This window comes from Neolamprologus brichardi, chromosome 3 (assembly GCF_056152115.1).
Source record: "Neolamprologus brichardi isolate AB-2024 chromosome 3, ASM5615211v1, whole genome shotgun sequence".
NCBI lineage: Eukaryota > Metazoa > Chordata > Actinopteri > Cichliformes > Cichlidae > Neolamprologus > Neolamprologus brichardi.
Window position 1 is genome coordinate 22,876,246 of NC_142106.1, and position 18,857 is coordinate 22,895,102.

Genomic DNA, 18,857 nt, shown 5'->3' on the forward strand with positions numbered 1-18,857 from the left:
TAGACATTCAAAGTTTGAGTCTCATAGCTATCTGAGAATCGTCTTGTTGGTGCAAAAATACTATTTTATTTCTGTCAAACTATGTTATCTTTGGCATTTTTTATGGAATCAATTGAAGAAATAGAAAAAAATTGTGTTTTTGAAACAGGATGCTAGTATAGCAAAGAGCCTAAAGATACAATTGAAAACTCGCTATAGGGGAGTACAGCTAGATACTTACTACTTCCTTGAGTTGGGATGCACCCATAATGCTTTGATAATTCATAGGTCATTTCTCTGGAAATGGTCAGGTACAAGGGCTAAACTGAAAATTTGTGAAAAACCAGCCAATGTGTTAAGAAAACTTTAAAAGACCTCCAGAAAACCTGGAGAACACTCACTTAAAAAATAAGAAAGCCCTTCTACTCGAAACCTCCTTACAAGCAAAATATGAAATAAGAGCTAGTCAGGACTTTTGCACAGTACTGTATAAATCAAGTTACTTACTTGGAGTCTGCCTGTATAACAAAGCAGAATGGATAGCTTCCAACATATTCTCTTTCAGACGGCATCCATCCCAGACTGAACTGCCCTGGTCCCGTTTTATTCACAGTTACATTAGATGGACCGGTGAACAGCAGCTCAGAGATCCTTCAGCAAACAGAAAAGCAAAACACCTCTTTACAAAGATGTATTATGAATTCAATATTAGATGTAATAGAGACAAATAATATCATTCCTTTGTCACATTCTTCGCTGCCTTGTGAAATCAGATTGCTCAACTAATCACCTGGAAAATCCTTACCAACTTCCACAGATGATTTGTAGAGATATATCTCTAACAAGTTCAGCCCTGAAGATCTTATTAACCTTTCCCTTTCACTTACGTAGAGTTTGTTGCCTCTGCAGTGATGTTAATTTCCAGAGTCTGATTGGCATTGTTTTTGAGCTGAGCACCGTTGGCTGGTGTTGGAAGCAGGAACTTGGGCAAAAACTCTCCTTCTGCACAGGATGTCACAGCAGTAGTCACTGAAACAATACATAAAACAAATTTGTAAGTCATACTGACATTTTTATACTGAAATAAACTGCCCACTTCAGGTCAGGGATGCATTACTACCCAGGTGGTGGAGTATAAGAGGTCTTGCTCATGAGTGAGGACCTAGTGGAGCATATAGACTGACAGGTTTTGGGTACACCAATGTAATTTTTTAATGTTGTGGTGAAGAGAGCTGAGCATGAATGTGAAGCTGTCAGTTTACCAGTGAATCTATTTTACTACCCTCAGCTAGATTGCAGATATAAGCGGTTAGAAAATGGTTTTCTTCAAAGGGGGCTGGGCTCTACTTTAGGGGAGTACAGCCTTTAATCTTCCTATTGAAAGCAGCATCTTGTGATGGTCTGGGTATGGGTAGGTGACTGGGGTGAGTCTTCATTTTAAAATGACTTTACTTGGCCCCTTTAAATCAGTGTAGTCTGTAATAGGAAATGATGTCATCACTAGACAGGAAGTCAGTGATTTGAGGAGGCTTGTGCAGCATGGTGACCTTAGCTAATTAAACCCAGTGACATCCACACATTTTCTGCAAATTTCATGATACAAACAGTATCCTATGATTTATGCTTGCAATCGCTCATTGAGTTACACAAATTAAAGGTGCAAGCAATTCATTACAGCAAGAGTTGTTATTATCATAATTTAATATGTATGATGTAAACCATCCCCTTACAGTCAACTCCCAGCTTTGTGGTTTTAATGAAACTGTAGAGGCTTGAATTCTTTTTGTCAGTGTCGGTCTTAACTTAATAAGTGACACAGTTTAAGCTAGTGATGCAACCTTGGACAGACAATGTTTTCACTCCCTGTGAAGATCAGCCCAAATATATACAATATTTTAGTGCATATCACTGATGTTGCCAAATATTTAAATGTTTATAAAATATGAAAACATTATAATATAGACATATACCTCTCAAAATAAATTGGACTGGCACTTTGCTGATAGCATCATCGGTCGTTATTTCTGTCTCTGTCCCATTAGTTTGAGTCAGTCTGATGTTCTTTATGGGAAAGTCCTCCATCATCAGCTGTACTACATACACGCCTTCAGTAGTGCTGCTGGTGGGGCTGAATGACAGAGTACAAGATGACTGCAAGAGGACAGAAAAAGGACATGTGGTCAAAGTAGCCTAATAAGTTAGTTTTGGGCCAACTATCCTCTAAATGAAAGCCATACTTACTGGTAAAATGGTGAGGAAAGATGACAAATTGCACGGCTGACACTCTGATGTGTTTCCAAATCTGCATTTAACCTTGTCTCCATCAGGATCAAACATCAACAAGGTGAAATTCATCTGACAGTTTGAAGGAACTCTGTGAATTATAAATATCCACTTAATTAAGCAGCTCAACTGGAACAGTTTTTGGTTAGCAACTTTATTGAAGAGCAGTAAGTTTTTACTGAGCTTATTCATGGCCACTAAACATGAAGTTAGTAGTTTCTCTTTGGTGTCAAAAAGGTTTGTTAGTCAGCAGTCATTGGATCGACCAATGCTCGAAACACTGGAAAAGTACAAAGCACTCAGAGAAGCTCTAAGAAGAAGAATTGTACATTGGGAAGGTTACGTGGAAGCATTTCGAAAAAATACAGATTCCAATATCTGTGTTGATATGTAGATGTTGATGTAATGATAGGGTTTACCAGCAGGGGGCACTGTATTTAAGAAAGCTCATGAATGCCTCGAGGGGAGCACATAAAAGAAGACTGGTCTGTGATGTTGCATAATGATTAGTGATGGGATTTCCGGCTCTTTTTAGAGAACCGGCTCCTTCGGTTTGACTCACTAGAAAGAGCCGGCTCTTTCGGCTCCGAACCGGCTCTTCAGGTTGTTTTGTTGCTTTAATTAATTTATTATTAACAATAATATAAAATTATGCACAAGGAATTACTAATGTAAAAAAAAGTGGTTTTATTTATATATGTTTATATATAAATATATACGGTGGCCCCTAGAGACAAAGCACATACAAACTCCAAAAAACATTTCTAGCGTTAACTGAACTTCAAAAGCAGAGCTACCTAGATCACTTAAATTACACAATTGAAAGCATATGTGTATGGTTTGTGTATTTATACACAAGCACTCATATATATTCAAATAATTTTAAAAAAAAAAGTTAATTTACCTGTTACTACCACACACCAAATCCGGTCGTTGGTACTTGCTGGCTTGTGTAGCCACTAGTTAACAAAAGCTCAACACTGCACCTAGCATCCTGGAGCACTTCTGTTGTGTTTTGGAGTTTGTACGTTCTTTGTCTCTAGGGGCCACCGTAAATATACTTTTATTTATTTACTCCACATAAAATGTAATAAATAAATCATATAATACAAAAACAACTATTTACAGTTCAACTTTTAACTATTTAAATTTTCAGCTTTTTCCTTTTAAACAAATTTAAAGTGAAACAACACAAAACACTGCAAACCACAACACAATTAAATATAAATTAAAATATGAAAACAAAAAGAAGATGCATATTCTCTGTCATATGGGCCTGCATGAATAAGCTTTCTGAATCCTTTATCATCTGCAACTGAAAATAGTTGTGGATGATTACTATACCTTTCTAATGTGACGTTGTTGTCCCTGGCTCTCTTTCTCTCTCTCTCCCTCCTGCTCTGTTCCTGTGCTACTGAGAGTGTAACTACGGCCCCTCCCCCCTCTGCCCAGCGCAAAGCACAAGGGAAAAAAAGTGTGAGAGAGGGGGTGAGAGAAAAAAAAACAAACAAGAGCCATTTAGTTCGCAACCGACACATCACTAATAATGATGTTAATAAAATGTTTGGAGCAGTAGTTTGCAAAGCATAAGTGGATGCTGTGTTATTTTTGACAAGTGCTATAAAGACAACACAATATGATCAATTCAAACAACAGCATTTATGTGCAAGTTATTTGGATATTTCACCATTTTATAAAGATTTGGAGTAAGACCCAAATGGTCACCCTCAGATCAGAAGAAAGTGGTTAGGATGTACAGGAATGACCCAGTAACCACCTAGGCTCAAGCCTGACATAAATTGACAAAGTGTTTACAATGAAAGAAGCCCCTGGTCTAAAATCCACAACTTCAAGTTCCAAGACAACCTCACTGATGAACCAAATGCCTTCTGGAGAAGAGTTTTAGAGTCAGATGATGCAAAGACTGAGCTATTTGGCTTCAATGAAAAGCGGCATGTGTGGAGGAGTAAAGGTAAGGCTTTCAAACTTAAGAACACTCCTAGGTTGTAGCATCATACTCTGGAATTGTTTTGCTTCCTGGTATATATTGCACAAAGTGGATAGAAGAAGGTGGACTACCTCCAAAACGAGATATTCTAGTTGTGTTGGGAATAAAACAGATGCAGATGTCAGTACAGCCCAGAGAAATGTGAAATGTTGTAATTTAATTTTAGGATAAATTGAACTATACAAAAGCACAGAGAGGGCCAAATCTAAAAAAAAAAACACACACACACACACACATACACACACACACAACGGTTTAAAGCTTTCAGCTGTAAAACAGTGACTCAAACAGTCAGCAAACTTACATCATAACTGGCAGGATGGTGGTCTGTGGAGATGAATTTTCTTTGCCAGTGTCGGAGCGGGTCCTCAGGTCTATCAGTGCTTCAGTTGTAATGTTGCTCATGACTCCATTTGTCTTGTTAGCACCAGAAGTCAAGTTACTGGCATACATCCAATTATCACCATGCAGCCTTCAGTAGAAATTTGTTGGAGATTGAGTTTTCACTATGTTCCATGGTGTATATTAGGTATGTACTATACACTAGGACAATCAAACCTAATATAAAATGTGTTATTATATCATCAGAGTCAATCGCTTACTTTTCTTTTAATAAAGTTCATGTTTAGTTGAAATATTAAAGTTTAAGAGAAGGTTATTCCTAAGATGTACTCACATAACCAGGTGCACATCTTTGTCAGGAACCCTACCATAATAGATTTCCTCCATCTGGCACCACTCTCCACTGATTTCACTGATTTTTTTCGTCACATTTCCACAGCTGTTATCTTGGCAGTTATACGAGGAAGCATTGTAGCAGTAGCGGTTGTTCAGTGTATAACGAACAGTCAGCTGCGGAATAACAGCCAGTATGCTTTTACTAAAGGACAAGAAAATTTTAAAAAGTAAGCACATTTTACAAAAGAAAGCACACATACCATAGCAGATCCATTTACATCAGCGTCTTTTGTGTAGTATGTAGCTGTGCCATAAAATCCAGGATGCTGGTTACTCAAGAAGTCAAAAGCCTGTGTGCTGCAAACCCCAAAGAAGAGCAGCGGCAGCACAGAGCGCGACATAGTGAGTCTGTTTGTCTGTGGATAAGATAAGATGCACTTTTATCCTAAGCTGAGAAATTACTGTTACAACAGCCAAAATATCAAAATCAATGAAATATATAAAATATTACAGCTCAAAAAAACTCAGAGGTTAAAAAGGGGATGAAATACAAAAATTACAAAAGAGGTGAAAATAGAAAAAAAAAATACCTCACTAAACCACTTGAGTAAAACCTCGCTAAGCAACTGAAGTCATTCATTTGTAACTACAAAGACAGCCTCTTTCTGACTGACTCATGTATTTTTAACATGGCATGTGATTTAGTTTACAGTATACAAGATTTTATTCCACATCAGTGAGAAATTCCATAACTAGCCTGCAGGACTGAGGTCAGCAATGACAAATCCTAATGTGCTGTGATTGCCTCATACAGGCGGCAGAAATTAGTTTTATTTGTACGTAATATGTTTGTCAAATGTTTTCTTTTGCCTAACAATTGATTTGATTGGTCAAATGTCTGCATTTTAATCTTTTCAGTCATTTTTCAAACAACTGCATTACCTGAATGTCTTTTGTGGCTGTTCAGTGTATTAATGTGAATTTCTGTGATAATTTCTGTGCAGACTTGTGATCAGTGAGAATAATTTAGGTTTTAAACACTGATATAATTTCCTGATTTGCAGCCGCTGTGTATGTTTCAATATTTATCCTGCATAAATGTGGCACTATGCTTACTTACAAATTGACTTTACTTATTTCACTCCAAACTGTTAGCAGAATATTGTTACCTCTCAATATGGTGGGTCTTATTGACAGGTAAATACAGCATGTGAAAATACCTAATGCAATAAGGTGTTTATTCAGTTATGTTAAATAGTATTTTGTGTGCGTTTCTTTAGATAAGACAACGAGACTTTGGTAAAGGGGTCTTTATGTCTTTTGTCCTTGACAAAGTGACACCAGCAGCACCATGAAATGCTTGATCAGCACCCTTCAACGCACTTGGTACCCGCATCGTCAACATACATCAACACTTTATGTATACAGGTTTTTAACCTAGAGCTTCAGTGTTTCCTAAACAAACTCACACAGTGAGTTAAGTGTGAAAAGCGAAACTAAAACACAAAGCTGGTAAAGAGGGCACACATGGCTCTCTCTAGGTGCCCTATTGCAGTTTCTTGAACCAGAGTTTAGAGAAATTCCTGCTTTTATATAAAAGAAAGAGATGTTAACTTGAGCCAAAAACCATGGTTACGGAGTCTGTGAATTTAAGCTGCTCGCTGACGGTTTTCTTCAATACACTCTGAGTCTCTCTCTGAGTCCTCCCCTCCTGCTGCATCTGAGCTACCTATCTGACACTGATTCCTCATAAATGATGTTAATTTTATATTTTTTGTAGTTATGAACATGAACAGTTTTATAATTAATTATTAATGTGGTTTTATTATCAGTCCCAAATAATAATACTGGAAAAATGTGTCACATTTAAGGATTTGAAGATGGTATAGTTTTATTTACTTATTTTTTGAGTGAAGATACTGAAACTTGTTCACAGATCAGATTCACTCATTGCTCATTACTCAATGAGATCAGACGTTTCCAAAGGTAAACTGACTTGAGCACACATCTGCCCCCAAGTTTTTCATCATTTTGTTCTGCTTGTGGTTTTGTCAGTGGCTGAATTCGAATTTCTAAGTAATTTGAAGGTAAATGAGCTCCTCAACCTTTAGGTCTTTGGGCTTTAAAAAGAAAGAAAAACAGAAATCACTCTCAGGGAGCGGCAGCTACCTGCTGTCACTGGTTGAAGGTGAGGGGAGGAAGGCAGGGCTAACACACACTGTGGAAGAGGGCCAGAGATTATTAATAGCTGATAATTAAATGCACAGAGAATTATAAACACTAGTAACAGAAAAAGGCAACTGAAGAAGAAGAAGGGCCTGAGCGCTGAAGGCTATACACTCACATTCTACTTCTAAATACTCTAGAAACCACAAGTAAGCCTGCAGTCTGAGAGTGAAGTTCTTTAATGGGGTGTTATGGTGTTATAAGGTTATTATTATTGTTATTTTTTTGTTGCCTGTCCCGTTTTTTGCCATCAGAATTATTGTCTAAAGGCAAAGAAAGATGCCCAACGGATTTACTTTACCAAATGGACCATCCCAGCCTTGCAGTAATGGTCTATTTGATTCACCTTTTATTGTTTATTTTATTTTATTTTCACCTGCTAAATACAGGACAGACCTGACTGGGGAAAAGAAAGAGGAGAAAGAAAGAGGGAAAGAAAAACAGCGGGGAAGAGGGATGGGGCAAAAAACAAAAACCAACAAAATAAGCAGACAAAAAATACATATATCAATCACCTGGATCACCTGTTGAGAAAGAAAAAAAGAGAAAACAAGCAGAAGAAAAAAAATAGAGCAACATAATAAACAACATCACGATGATCTATGGGAATGTAACAGTAAATACTAAATATTAAACATTATTGTGCAGCACGTAAGATCGACAGCGCACACTGTGCTTCGAGGTAGGAGCCAAAAAGGGTGTAGTTTGTGTGTGAGTCCCCGTGTGTAGACCTGTGAGCATGAGCGCGCTTGTATTAAAAGGTTCCTTCATGTAATGATCTGCTATAAGGTTATTAAGATAAGATGGCATCTGATTATTCAACACCTTGTATTTGAGGAGAAGGATTTTAAATTTTAAATTTTTTAAATGTTAAATTCTTCATTTAACAGGGAGCCAGTGAAGAATAGCCAGTGTGGAAGAAATCTTCTCTCTCTTTCTGGATCAAGTACTTTTCAGGACGATTTTAGGACAGGCCAAAAGCAAGAAAGCAGTTAAACAACTTTGTATAATGTACACACTGAAGGACATATCCTGGTCAACAATGACTCCAAGATTCCTCACAGTGTTACTTGATGCCAAGCTAATATCATGACCCCTGACTGTAAATGTCATTCCAGTCCCATCGCCAACATTGAAATAATCACTGAAAAGCAATGCATTTGTATGTGTAGATGGACCTGTAATGTGTAATTCTTTACATTCCAGTCATCAAGACTTTGTGTGCCCAAGAGCATGTTTAAAATTAATTAGAAATTGAGCTTTTTTCATAAACCAAACACAATAAAGACATGATTTTATTGTTAGTTCCCAACGAGTCAAGAGCTGGTGTTTTGCGAAAGTTGTGGCATCACAGACAGATGTTGGTAAAGATATCTTTGCGCTCTGGGATTTTTTGTGCAACGATAGGGTTTCACTGGGTTTCATATTGAGAATGTTCAGCCCATTAGGTACTCTTAATATCAACATGCAGGCACATGTGCATTCCTTTTTAACGACCAGTGTTTAGCAAACATAATCCAACCAGGAATGAAAACCAAAAACCAAGACAGCATTCTTCTGGCAGACAGTTCTGTGATTCAAACTTGAACTAACTTTACAGCAGCGAACCGCAATTTTTTTTTAAAATCTGATGTCAAGTCCATGATATTTTATCTTAAATTAAGCTTGCTCTGTTTGGCATTAATCCCATATTATCCTGTATGAAGTTTGAGTTTGGTCAGATCATTTCAGACTTCAAGCCATAGTTTGTCCACACCACCAATCAGCTGTTGACCAAATACAGTTGGCATGGCTCTGTCTAGAGGAAGTTTGCAACTGCTCTGTTGTGGATAAAGTTTTCAGTAAGCTTGTGTCAGGCTTATGTGAGTGGCAAGTAAAGGGCATCTCTTATACTGTTAATCATATTGGGAGAATATCTGGGCTCCCACACGATTGGTGGGTCTACTGAAAATTTCAGCTCTTGTGAGTATTTCTATAGATACTGTCACGACTGTTGTTGTAATTTTAATATGTAAATCTGAGTGTGCAGGTGCTTCTTCATGATTGGTGCATCCAGAGTGGACGGATCATACTGAGGCAGCACATAAGAAGAGACCGCCATGGACTGCCAGGGGATTCATCCTCGGCCCAACCCAACCGGCAGACTGTGTTCACTGTTTAGCAATGTTTGTTTAATGTAGGAGCATGTAGGGGTGGACCGCCTTTTTGTTTGAATACAGTTTTCTCCTGTTTTTGTTAGGTAGGGAGGTAAGTCATTGTCGTTTGGTTTAATTCTTTTGAATAGGTAAGTTTGATTTACCCCGGAGATCCCTTTTGTTTGTTTTTTTGGCCTTGGGCTCACCCCCAAATTATAACTCGCTCCCTTCCTTTGTTTCTAAATTCACTCATTGTAAATAAATCACTGCCAAAAAGTATTATTTGCGTGATGTGCTGCTTGGGGTTGGACAGGGATGGATCACCCTTATGTTATGGTCTGGCCACGCCTAGACGAGCCATAACACTAGGTCTAACACCCTCACTTTTGCCATGCGTATTCCTGTTGCATAATGAATCTCTGAATGTTTTGGAGAGTCGCCCTGATATAACAATGCATCATGGAGTTAAAGGTAATGGTGCTTTTAACAAACTGTCTAACTTCCACGTTTGTCAGCCTGGATTGCTGCCATGTATGACATGTGAGCTTTTCTAAGCTGGTTGTAACATAATAACTTGGTAATACTACAATGTGGTGCTGCAAAATTGAGCTCTGCAAAAGCGCTTGCTCTAGAAAGTTGGTGACATTTTAAACTGACTTTGCGCAATCAAGGAAAAGCAACTTTGTCTTGGCTGTTTATCTAACTAGACCTTCAAATAATCATCAAGCGTTAGTCCACTGGCTAACCTGCTAGCAAGGCACCAGAGCCTCTATAGTTTTGTCACTCCTATCTAATAGTTTGTCAAATTTAGATGATTACTACACTTTTTATGTTATCACCTACCTACAACTCACAGAATACATGTGCTAGTATTCTTAAATTTTGAGATATCCTTATTTGTCTACAGCAAATAGCAATCTCTTTTAACTTCTTTAAATATTTCACATGATTAATTCACTGTTACATCCCAGTACCCAACTGGGGTAAGTTGCAACACAAAATCTGTATTTTACCAACTTCTTGGTGTTCATCAGTGCAAAAAAGCACTTGCCTCAGTCAGACATACTCAGTTAAAAAGAAAGTCATCATAGGAATCGTTGTTTCTTTTAACAAATCATTTATGCAAGGTCGGGGTGGAAGTTGGCATCCATGGAACTGATCACATGATCTGAGTAAAAGTGATGTTACATCCATTTATCTGTTCCAATCTTCCCTGCCACGCCTACAATTCAATGCTAACATGACAATAACAACATCATCACACACATCCAATCCAAGTCAGTGTTTCTCTGTTTTTCCTCTCAAAGATCAGCACTGCCATCAGAGAATGATGAGGATTTCTATCAAGTAAAACTGATACAAAAATTTGCTGTTTAGATTTTAATGGTCATTAAAGCATGCAAGTTTAGTTTTTGCTCTTGATGCGACATGTCTATGAAGCTTTAGTGTTTGGTAACAGTTACTATCTGTAATTCATACTCATAAACAGGAGTATTGCCTGGGAATGTTGTTTTTGAAAGGTTTGTAAAAGTAGTGTTTAGTTGACTAGAAAGTGTTGGTTAAAGTGCAGTAGTTTGTGGACTAATAGGAGGTGTTGTTACAGATGATCTGATTAATAACTTGGTAAAATAAATCAAGCTAAACTATCAGAAATAAAATTTATATCAATTCAGTAAATCGCCTGAAACAAATGAGGACAAATTAGTAAAGACTCCAATCAGTGTTTGCAACAGTGACACTTCAAAGATCAGTCATACTTGCCCAGCACTCTGCAAATAAATAAATACCACGAGTCCATTTTGGATGTTATGTTATACCTTATTAACAGCTTAAAAATATTTTGATGGATTTTGTTTCCAGATAAATATCAGTGTGATAGTGTTATTAGGTCAGCTCTTCATACTATTATTAGTTTTACAACATTTCAAGATTTGTAATTGTTCCATTCCTCGAAAAGCAAGGTTACAAAACCAGTAATTATATTAACAATAATTTCCACTTTACTAGGACAATGATTTACTGGGTGATGAGTACTATGTTTATTTATGTTGAATACAGTAGTACTCCAAATATAAACGCAAAAGATTGTAAAATCAATAAAACCACAGTAAAATAAAAATAAAAAACAGTTCCAAAGCACAGATTAAAAGTACTGATAAATGAAAAGAATGACAGAATCAAATCAATTCAGATATATAACCTTGCACTTAACATTATATTTTTTACGTTACTTATTTAATTTGATTACATTGGTTGGAACAAAACTTAATGGACTAATAGGAGGTGTTGTTACAGATGATGCGATTAATAACTTGATATAATAAATCAAGGTAAACTATCAGAAATGAAATTTACATCAATTCAATAAATCGACTGGAACAAGCGAGGACAAGTGAGTAAAAACTCCACTTAGTGCTTGGATTACATTGGTTGGAATAAAACTTAAAGAAACTTGAAAAAAGTTATTTGTGCAGAGTCAGATGACATTCATGTTGTAACAGTAGAGGGTGATACTGTTGCATCAATCCAGAGTCAGGTACATCTTCAATCTAGAATGAAATTAGAAACAGTTAATTCATATAATTTCTTTTCTTTACATTTGAGATAATCCTCAGATTGATATGTTATTTAGTGATTGGATGATGTGATTCATTTCTTGAATATGTCATAGAATAAATTGTGCTTTGTGTGGCGTTAGCATATTTTGCGAATTATTTGTATGCTGCTACAGAGGTTGCCATAGCCATTGTGTGTGTGTTCATAGTTTTCTGTAGCTCAATCACTGGACATCAACACTACTACTTTTAGCAATACCAGTTGTACTATTAGTACTTAGTGGTAAACAGCAGGTATCTGATGCTATGGTAGAAAATCTGATTATAGAAGAGACTTACCTCTGATTTTATCCATATTCATCTGAGACAAGAGACAAAAACTAAACATCAGAATGATGATCAAAGGGGTTGATTTTGTTTCATTTTAAAAGTTAACAATAGTAATGATAATTTTATGGGCCTAACAGGTTTAAAAAATACACAAAATGTCAAATGTTGACTTAAAAAGATCTTAATAAGCATACACATACTTACATGGAAGGTAAGGCAAGAACAAGAGTTGAAAGGAAAGATCCCATGACCAGGACAACTAAAACAAGTAGAAAATGATTAAAGAACTTCTGACCAACCAAATAGACTTTTCATTTAGAAACAAACACAAGATTTAGTCGACCTGATTGGCTGACAAATGCTGTCACAAAGTTTAAAAACTATATCTATATATGGCTTTTAAAGATAAATTAAGGTCTGAGCACTGCCCCGGCAATACAAATGCAATACAATTTTATGAGCAGGTAAACGGCTATAAAGCTGACTTAAAATAAACTCAGTTTTAGTTAGGTGTAGCCTTGTTAGCATTCTCCCTGTTAAAATTCATCCATCAGATATTCAGGAACACAACTGGTGTAGATTTGTGTCAGTGAAAATTGGTGAAGGATTAATTTGAGTATGCTAAATATGTTTATGTCATATTTATGATATAACATAAATTGACATAACAAATATGTCATATTTATGCAATGCTAAATATGATTATTGCCTGTTAATAGCAGAATGAGCAACTAGTAAGTTAGCTGCTGAACGTCAGACTGTTCGATAACTAGCTAACAGAAAATAATTTCTGCCTCTAAGAAAACGGATAAATATGAAGAGAAATTCATTTCTGTTTGCCAGTTGTTGAACTCTCTTGTGTTCACCAACTAACTTGCTAGCATGGTACATTACCTTTTTTTTTTTAGTCTTAGCTAGAGCTCGAGAACAAATCAGTGGCATTTGTAAAGACTCAATCCATGTAGACGTTGTGTTTTCTGTGTCATTTTGAATACTCTGACCAGGGAATAAAATGTAAAATATTTAACACATTTGAATAATCTACAGTGATTTATCCTGTTTTAGCTTTTCATTTCTAAAGAATGAGTTTTGCAACAATGTCAAAAATTATTTACAAATACGCAGATTTAGAAACATTTAGCAACTTTATATATTTGTTAACAGTTACTTCCTGGCATTGATACTTACAAGCTGAAGCACTGGCTGGGGCACTACTAACAGGACTATTTCCAACAGTCACGCTGACACATCGAAGGTCTGAGTGATACTTGGTTTCCCTACGGAAATAAATCAGAACAGTGATTACATTATTTCCATGAGATTATATTATATTTTAAGATCGTCTTTTCTGTTAATGACACAACGTATATGTACAAGCAATATGGGTGTGTTTGATTAACAGTTCTAAATGACCCTTAGCCTATGTCCACATGTACACAGGTATTTTTGAAAACGCAGGTTTTTCTATGCATTTGGGCCTTTCGTTCACATGTAAACTGCATTTTGCGTTTAGCTGTGGGTGAGGAAAACTGAGATTTACTCACAACGTTTTTGGCGTCACGCTGTGTGCCACGTTATTATTTACATGAGATGAATTTTTGCAATGGTGGATATAGACAAAATACTGTTGCTGTTAATCTTACTATGTACAGTTTTTACGCACTTACATATACACACACAGTTACTGTCCCTCCATTTTAAAAGGACGGAGGAGTCAGAGTGAACTTCTCCATTCAACACAGACGCTCTCACAACCCAAATCCGTTACCATGATTTTGAATAAATTTATGCATTTTTTTTCCTTCCTAGGTTGCTACTCTACACCAGCCAAAATACTGTTAATACTTTGGTTATTAACATTCAAAATTATAAAGGCACTTGAACAGTGGCACATAATTAGCTGCCTTTCCAACTTCTTTTTCCCTCCCAGGCTTCTACACTTGGCCAAATGTTGATTGGCCAACATTTCTACATGATTAGGATTTGGCATGTTCTTGACAGAGTTTGAATGCGTTTTTGGTGTTTTATTGTGGACAGAAGTATTTTTTCAAAACTGTACACGTGTCCACGGGATTTTTGGAAAAAATGAAAAATACCCATGTAGTTGTGGACGTAGCCTTGGTTTGTTGACAGTAAGTAGACTCATACACAGATCTGCCTGATTAAAGCATTTCCTGCACTGCAACTTCCCCTTCTAACAGATACGCTATTTTTCCTGTTTTAGATAGTTTCTTGTTTTTCACATAATCTTATAATCTCTTCAGATAAAACAAAACAAAACAATAAAAACATTTCTAGGACAGCTAAACCTGTCAATCACCAGTTTTGGGCGCAACACATTTCAAACTAATGTGTTATTGTAATCTGATTATATTTTTAACTAACAGCATAATATATGTTACTGTTCTAAATAAGTAGGTAATTAAGGAACATTATCTCTTTTAACAAAAGGAATGAGTAATGCGTAATAAGTTATTGTTTCGAGTCAACATTAAAGTGGGTCTTTGTGTAAAATCTGCAAAATAAAGCATATAGGTCAAACTGTCTAACTAAGGTCAAATTTGTCCTTGAGTTCACCTTTTTCATTTTAGTAATTATTATTTCAAATGCCGGTAGTGTAGACGGATTCAATGAAAAATCTGTTTGTGAACCCCCACAGAGTTATCTGTTTTTGTTGGCTGATATTTATTATTTTTGAATTTCTGTTGTATTTTACAGCCTGTATATCTTGGTAAGTACAGAAGATGTTCACATGAAATTTTCAGGGCTGAAAAACATGTTTGGGCTCATCTGTAATTTCACACCCGCTCCAAATGTCACGATGTTAAAATGTAACCACATATGACTAAAGCATGAAAGCCTCACATCATACCTTCAAAGGGAAAACTCCAATTTATTATCTAGGATGTAGTTTAACATAAACAAACTTTGTTTATGACAAACCAATAACTTTTTGGTTGGTCATTGGAAGCAGAGGAAGGGGTTTTGGTTTTTGGTGGGGATTTAATTTTCTTGCCATGACTCCTTCTGGGCCTGGGGTCTAAATAAAAAGTCAGATTTAAACATTCACCAATATAGTTTATGGCTGCAAAATTGTAAATGGACTGATTCTTCTTTAGTGCTTTTCTGCTTTATGCAGCACGCCTCATTCACCCGTTCAAACAAGCTCTTTTGTCTATGCTTAAGTGCTTTCTGCCTAACACTCATGCTCTAAGGGATGAATTTGTAAAAAGGTACTGACTTGGAAAGCGCCTGGACAACAAAGCAGAAGGGGAGGGTGTCATTGTCTTGTGATTTAGATGGCGTCCATGTCAGGGTGAACTTTCCTGGTCCAGTTTTATTCTGAATTGCATCATATGGTCCGCTGAACAGCAGCTCAGAGATCCTTCAACGAAGAGAAAAACAAAAAATGAATCAACTTAATTCTCATAGCTTCTTCAACTACGCACAAAGCAAAGTGTTTGTCTGTGAATGAGCATCACTTTGACTCACTTCTGTTTGGTTTTAAGGGTTTGAGTTAATAAGCCTAATTTTACTTAAACATAATTTCACGAGTTTTTAATTACTCATGTTGCATTAAAGCAAAATAGCCTTAAAACAGATTTGACTTTGGATTAAATATGTGTTGAACCTACTCTTTATAGCTCATACAGCCTTGTATATATCTGACTGGGTTACGCTCTTACGTGTCTTGTTAAACCTGTTTTGTGTGCCAGTGCAGGACTGATGCACAGATTAAACAGAACACAACGGATAAAATCTTGATTTGATCAATGAACAGAAACATGACCGGAATCGACTGACGTGTGAATGTATTTCTTGTCTAACCTGAAAACAGTTCTGTGGGACATAGTTAACCTTACTTTACAATGTCAAGAATGTCAAATGTGTTTTTCTTTGACTTACGTGGAGTTTTGTGCCTCTGCACTGATGCTGATTTCCAGAGTCTTATCAACAGGCGTGTAGAGCCGAGCTCTGTTGTTTGGGGTTGGAGGCAAGAATTTGGGTAAAAAGTCTCCCTCTGTGCAGGATGAGACCTGGGGATCCACTGAAAGATGACAGAAAACCAACAAGTTTTTTTTCGGGGTGGAATTCATAGTTCGAAGTTAGAACAGTATTTCTAAGTTTAGATCAGATCTTTACAGATTCAACTCCATCTATTAAAATATGGACTTGTACCTATCAGAACAAACTGGATCGGTACTTTGCTGAGAGCATCGTTAGGTGTTTGTGTTGTTTTTGTGCCATTGACTCCAGTCATGGTGATGTTCTTCATGGGAAAGTCCTCCATCAGCAGCTGTACTCCATAGGAGCCCACATTACTGTCGGCAGTGGGGCCGAACGACAGGGTACAAGTGGACTGCATGAGGAATAAAAAAGGAAAAGAGATCAAATGAGCAAATTTTTATTATTACAACTATCCTTCTGTCTCATTAAACACTAGATTAACAGTCATGCTCACTGATGAGAGGCTGAGGACAGATGGTGGATCACAGCCGTTACACTCAAAGAGTGAGGAGTTTCCATATCTGCATTTAACCTGATCCCCATCAGGGTCAAACATCAACAGGCTGAAATCTCTCCGACAGTTTGAAGGAACTCTGAGAAAGAATTACAAATACAATCTTCATTTTCCAGGATTCACTTTAGTGTGAAGTTAATGTGCAGCTCCATGCATTCACTCTTAAAATCTGCAAAATACAGCCACAGCCTGATCACTGGAACTGAAATATTTTTGGTTAAAAACCACACAAGGTAATTTTAAACATGGCAATATTCAGTTCACTGTCTCAAAATAAAACTTTAAATTGTATAGTTTATATATTAAGCGAGATTTAATTTAAAGCATCACTAAACTACTTAAATATTACAGCAAACATGGAGGAACATTAAAATTACTCTATAATTTGCTGCCATAAGGAACAACAACAGACAAATAAAATATCTTTTTAAATTTAAACTTGCCACAGGTACAAAATAACTGCATATTTTCTCTTTGGGAGGTTTCTGACAGGAAGTCTGTTTGTTAAACTAAACTTAAAAGAGATTTTTGTCATTTGGTGACATAGACGTTAACTCATCTTCATACTCATCCTCATTTTCTGTTTTATTCCTATTTGGAGCCTGGGGGTACTGTAAGAGAAGCTCTTTAAGGAAAGAGTTATAGGATTACAATTAAAACCTTTAAATGCAAAAGCTTTAGTGTGAAAACTATTTTTGGTAAATTATTTTTGTTCATTTAATTAGTTTATTGCCATATTATTACAGAGGAAGTGGTTGCAATGGCTGTTAAAGTTGACCATGCAGCAAGTTAAACATTAATAATGTTTTGTCTATATTTTTAGACTTTGCCCTTATACTGTGAGCAGTTTTGTCTTCTACATGGAAACAATATCAGATTTGAAGTTTGCAGTAATGCCACAGTCACTCTTGTCCTGCTACTGCTGTTGCTTTTTTAGCAGAGACACAAACAGTGAGTTGGCTCACCTCACAAATGGGATCACGGTAGACTGGGGTGAGGAGTTTTCTTTATTGATGTCAGAGCGGTTCCTCAGGTCGAATGCTACTACAGTTGTCCAGTTGTTATTTTTGATGCCACTCACCCAATTAACACCAGGGACCCTTCAATAGAAAATAGTGGGAGAGTCAGTTTTCAGCGTGTTACACTGTATATAGCAAAACACATGGACTAATATATATATATATATATATATATATATATATATATATATATATATATATATATATGTGTGTGTGTGTGTGTGTGTGTGTGTGTAAGAATGATAACAATATGAGTAATAAGTTCGTTTTATATATTTTCGAGGTACACTCACCTGAGTGAACCAACCACATTAATGGGAGATGGCTGAACAGACCTAAGTTCATTCTGACACCACTCTCCACTGCCTTCTTGGTCGACCTTGTGTACCAAAGTGCTCACAAACCCACAGTTGCTATTTTGGCAATCAAATGAGAAATTGGGAGTGCAGTTGAGACTGTTCCCCATTAGGCGAATGGTCAGCTGTGGAGTCACAGTGAATTGGAATTTAGTAAAGTAAACCTACATTTCAAAATATAAACACATTTTAGAAAAAAAAAACCTGTACATACCGAGGAAGAATCCTTTACAAACTTCTCTTTTGTATAGAAGTTGATTGCGCTAACAAAGCCATTTAAATTGCTAAGGAAGAAATCAATATTCTGCGAGTTGCAGACCGTCAGATGCAGCAGCAGCAGCACTGCGGAGAGCGACATGGTCAATCTGTTAGTCTGTCTTCACAAAGACACTTGTAAGTCAAATACAGCCCCTCTCTGACTCTCCTCCTTTTATCTACTTGCTGTTTCCCGCATCCTATGTAGTAAACTGTTCTGGTATGAGGAAATGTTTCATGCTCATGAGTTTGAGATGGTACCTGATAACTGATAATGAACAAATGTCTCAACCAACTGTCAGTAAATGAGATTAGTTTCCATCCATCTTCTTCCGCTTTATCTGGAGCCGGGTCGTGGGGGCAGCAGCCTAAGCAGAGAAGCCCAGACCTCCCTCTTCCCAGCCACCTCCTCCAGCTTATCCAGGGAAACACCAAGGCATTCCCAGGCCAACCGAGAGATATAATCGCTCCAACGTGTCCTGGGTCAACCAACTGTTAGTAAATGAGATTT

General features: G+C 36.8%; 2 protein-coding genes across 2 annotated transcripts; both read right to left on the minus strand.

Annotated features, from left to right (window-relative positions):
* Nucleotides 1-482: 482 nt before the first annotated feature.
* Nucleotides 483-5,551, minus strand: LOC148103932 (uncharacterized). Its single transcript, XM_087839226.1, has 8 exons — nt 5,539-5,551; nt 5,209-5,364; nt 4,947-5,122; nt 4,575-4,742; nt 2,221-2,353; nt 1,950-2,130; nt 867-1,008; nt 483-630 (listed from the first exon to the last, which is right to left on the minus strand). Exons 2-8 carry the CDS (start codon nt 5,347-5,349, stop codon nt 483-485), a joined length of 1,089 nt encoding a protein of 362 aa, XP_087695352.1. The 5' UTR covers nt 5,350-5,364; nt 5,539-5,551.
* Nucleotides 5,552-12,394: 6,843 nt separating this feature from the next.
* LOC102779111 (uncharacterized) lies at nt 12,395-18,494 on the minus strand. Its single transcript, XM_087839228.1, has 9 exons — nt 18,306-18,494; nt 18,029-18,216; nt 17,682-17,816; nt 16,657-16,795; nt 16,374-16,554; nt 16,101-16,242; nt 15,436-15,579; nt 13,383-13,471; nt 12,395-12,453 (listed from the first exon to the last, which is right to left on the minus strand). Exons 1-9 carry the CDS (start codon nt 18,447-18,449, stop codon nt 12,395-12,397), a joined length of 1,221 nt encoding a protein of 406 aa, XP_087695354.1. The 5' UTR covers nt 18,450-18,494.
* Nucleotides 18,495-18,857: the final 363 nt, after the last annotated feature.

Excerpts from the sequence above, each read along its gene's own strand:
- LOC102779111 (XM_087839228.1), bottom strand. The coding sequence starts at position 18,449 with ATGTCGCTCTCCGCAGTGCTGCTGCTGCTGCATCTGACGGTCTGCAAC. Across the intron at positions 16,555-16,656 it reads CTGTCCTCAGCCTCTCATCA|TCCACTTGTACCCTGTCGTT; the intron begins GTGAGCATGACT and ends TTCCTCATGCAG. Across the intron at positions 13,472-15,435 it reads GTTGTCCAGGCGCTTTCCAA|GGAAACCAAGTATCACTCAG; the intron begins GTCAGTACCTTT and ends TTATTTCCGTAG.
- LOC148103932 (XM_087839226.1), bottom strand. The coding sequence starts at position 5,349 with ATGTCGCGCTCTGTGCTGCCGCTGCTCTTCTTTGGGGTTTGCAGCACA. Across the intron at positions 4,743-4,946 it reads AAAGATGTGCACCTGGTTAT|GCTGCATGGTGATAATTGGA; the intron begins GTGAGTACATCT and ends TTTCTACTGAAG. Across the intron at positions 2,131-2,220 it reads CTTTCCTCACCATTTTACCA|TCATCTTGTACTCTGTCATT; the intron begins GTAAGTATGGCT and ends GTCCTCTTGCAG.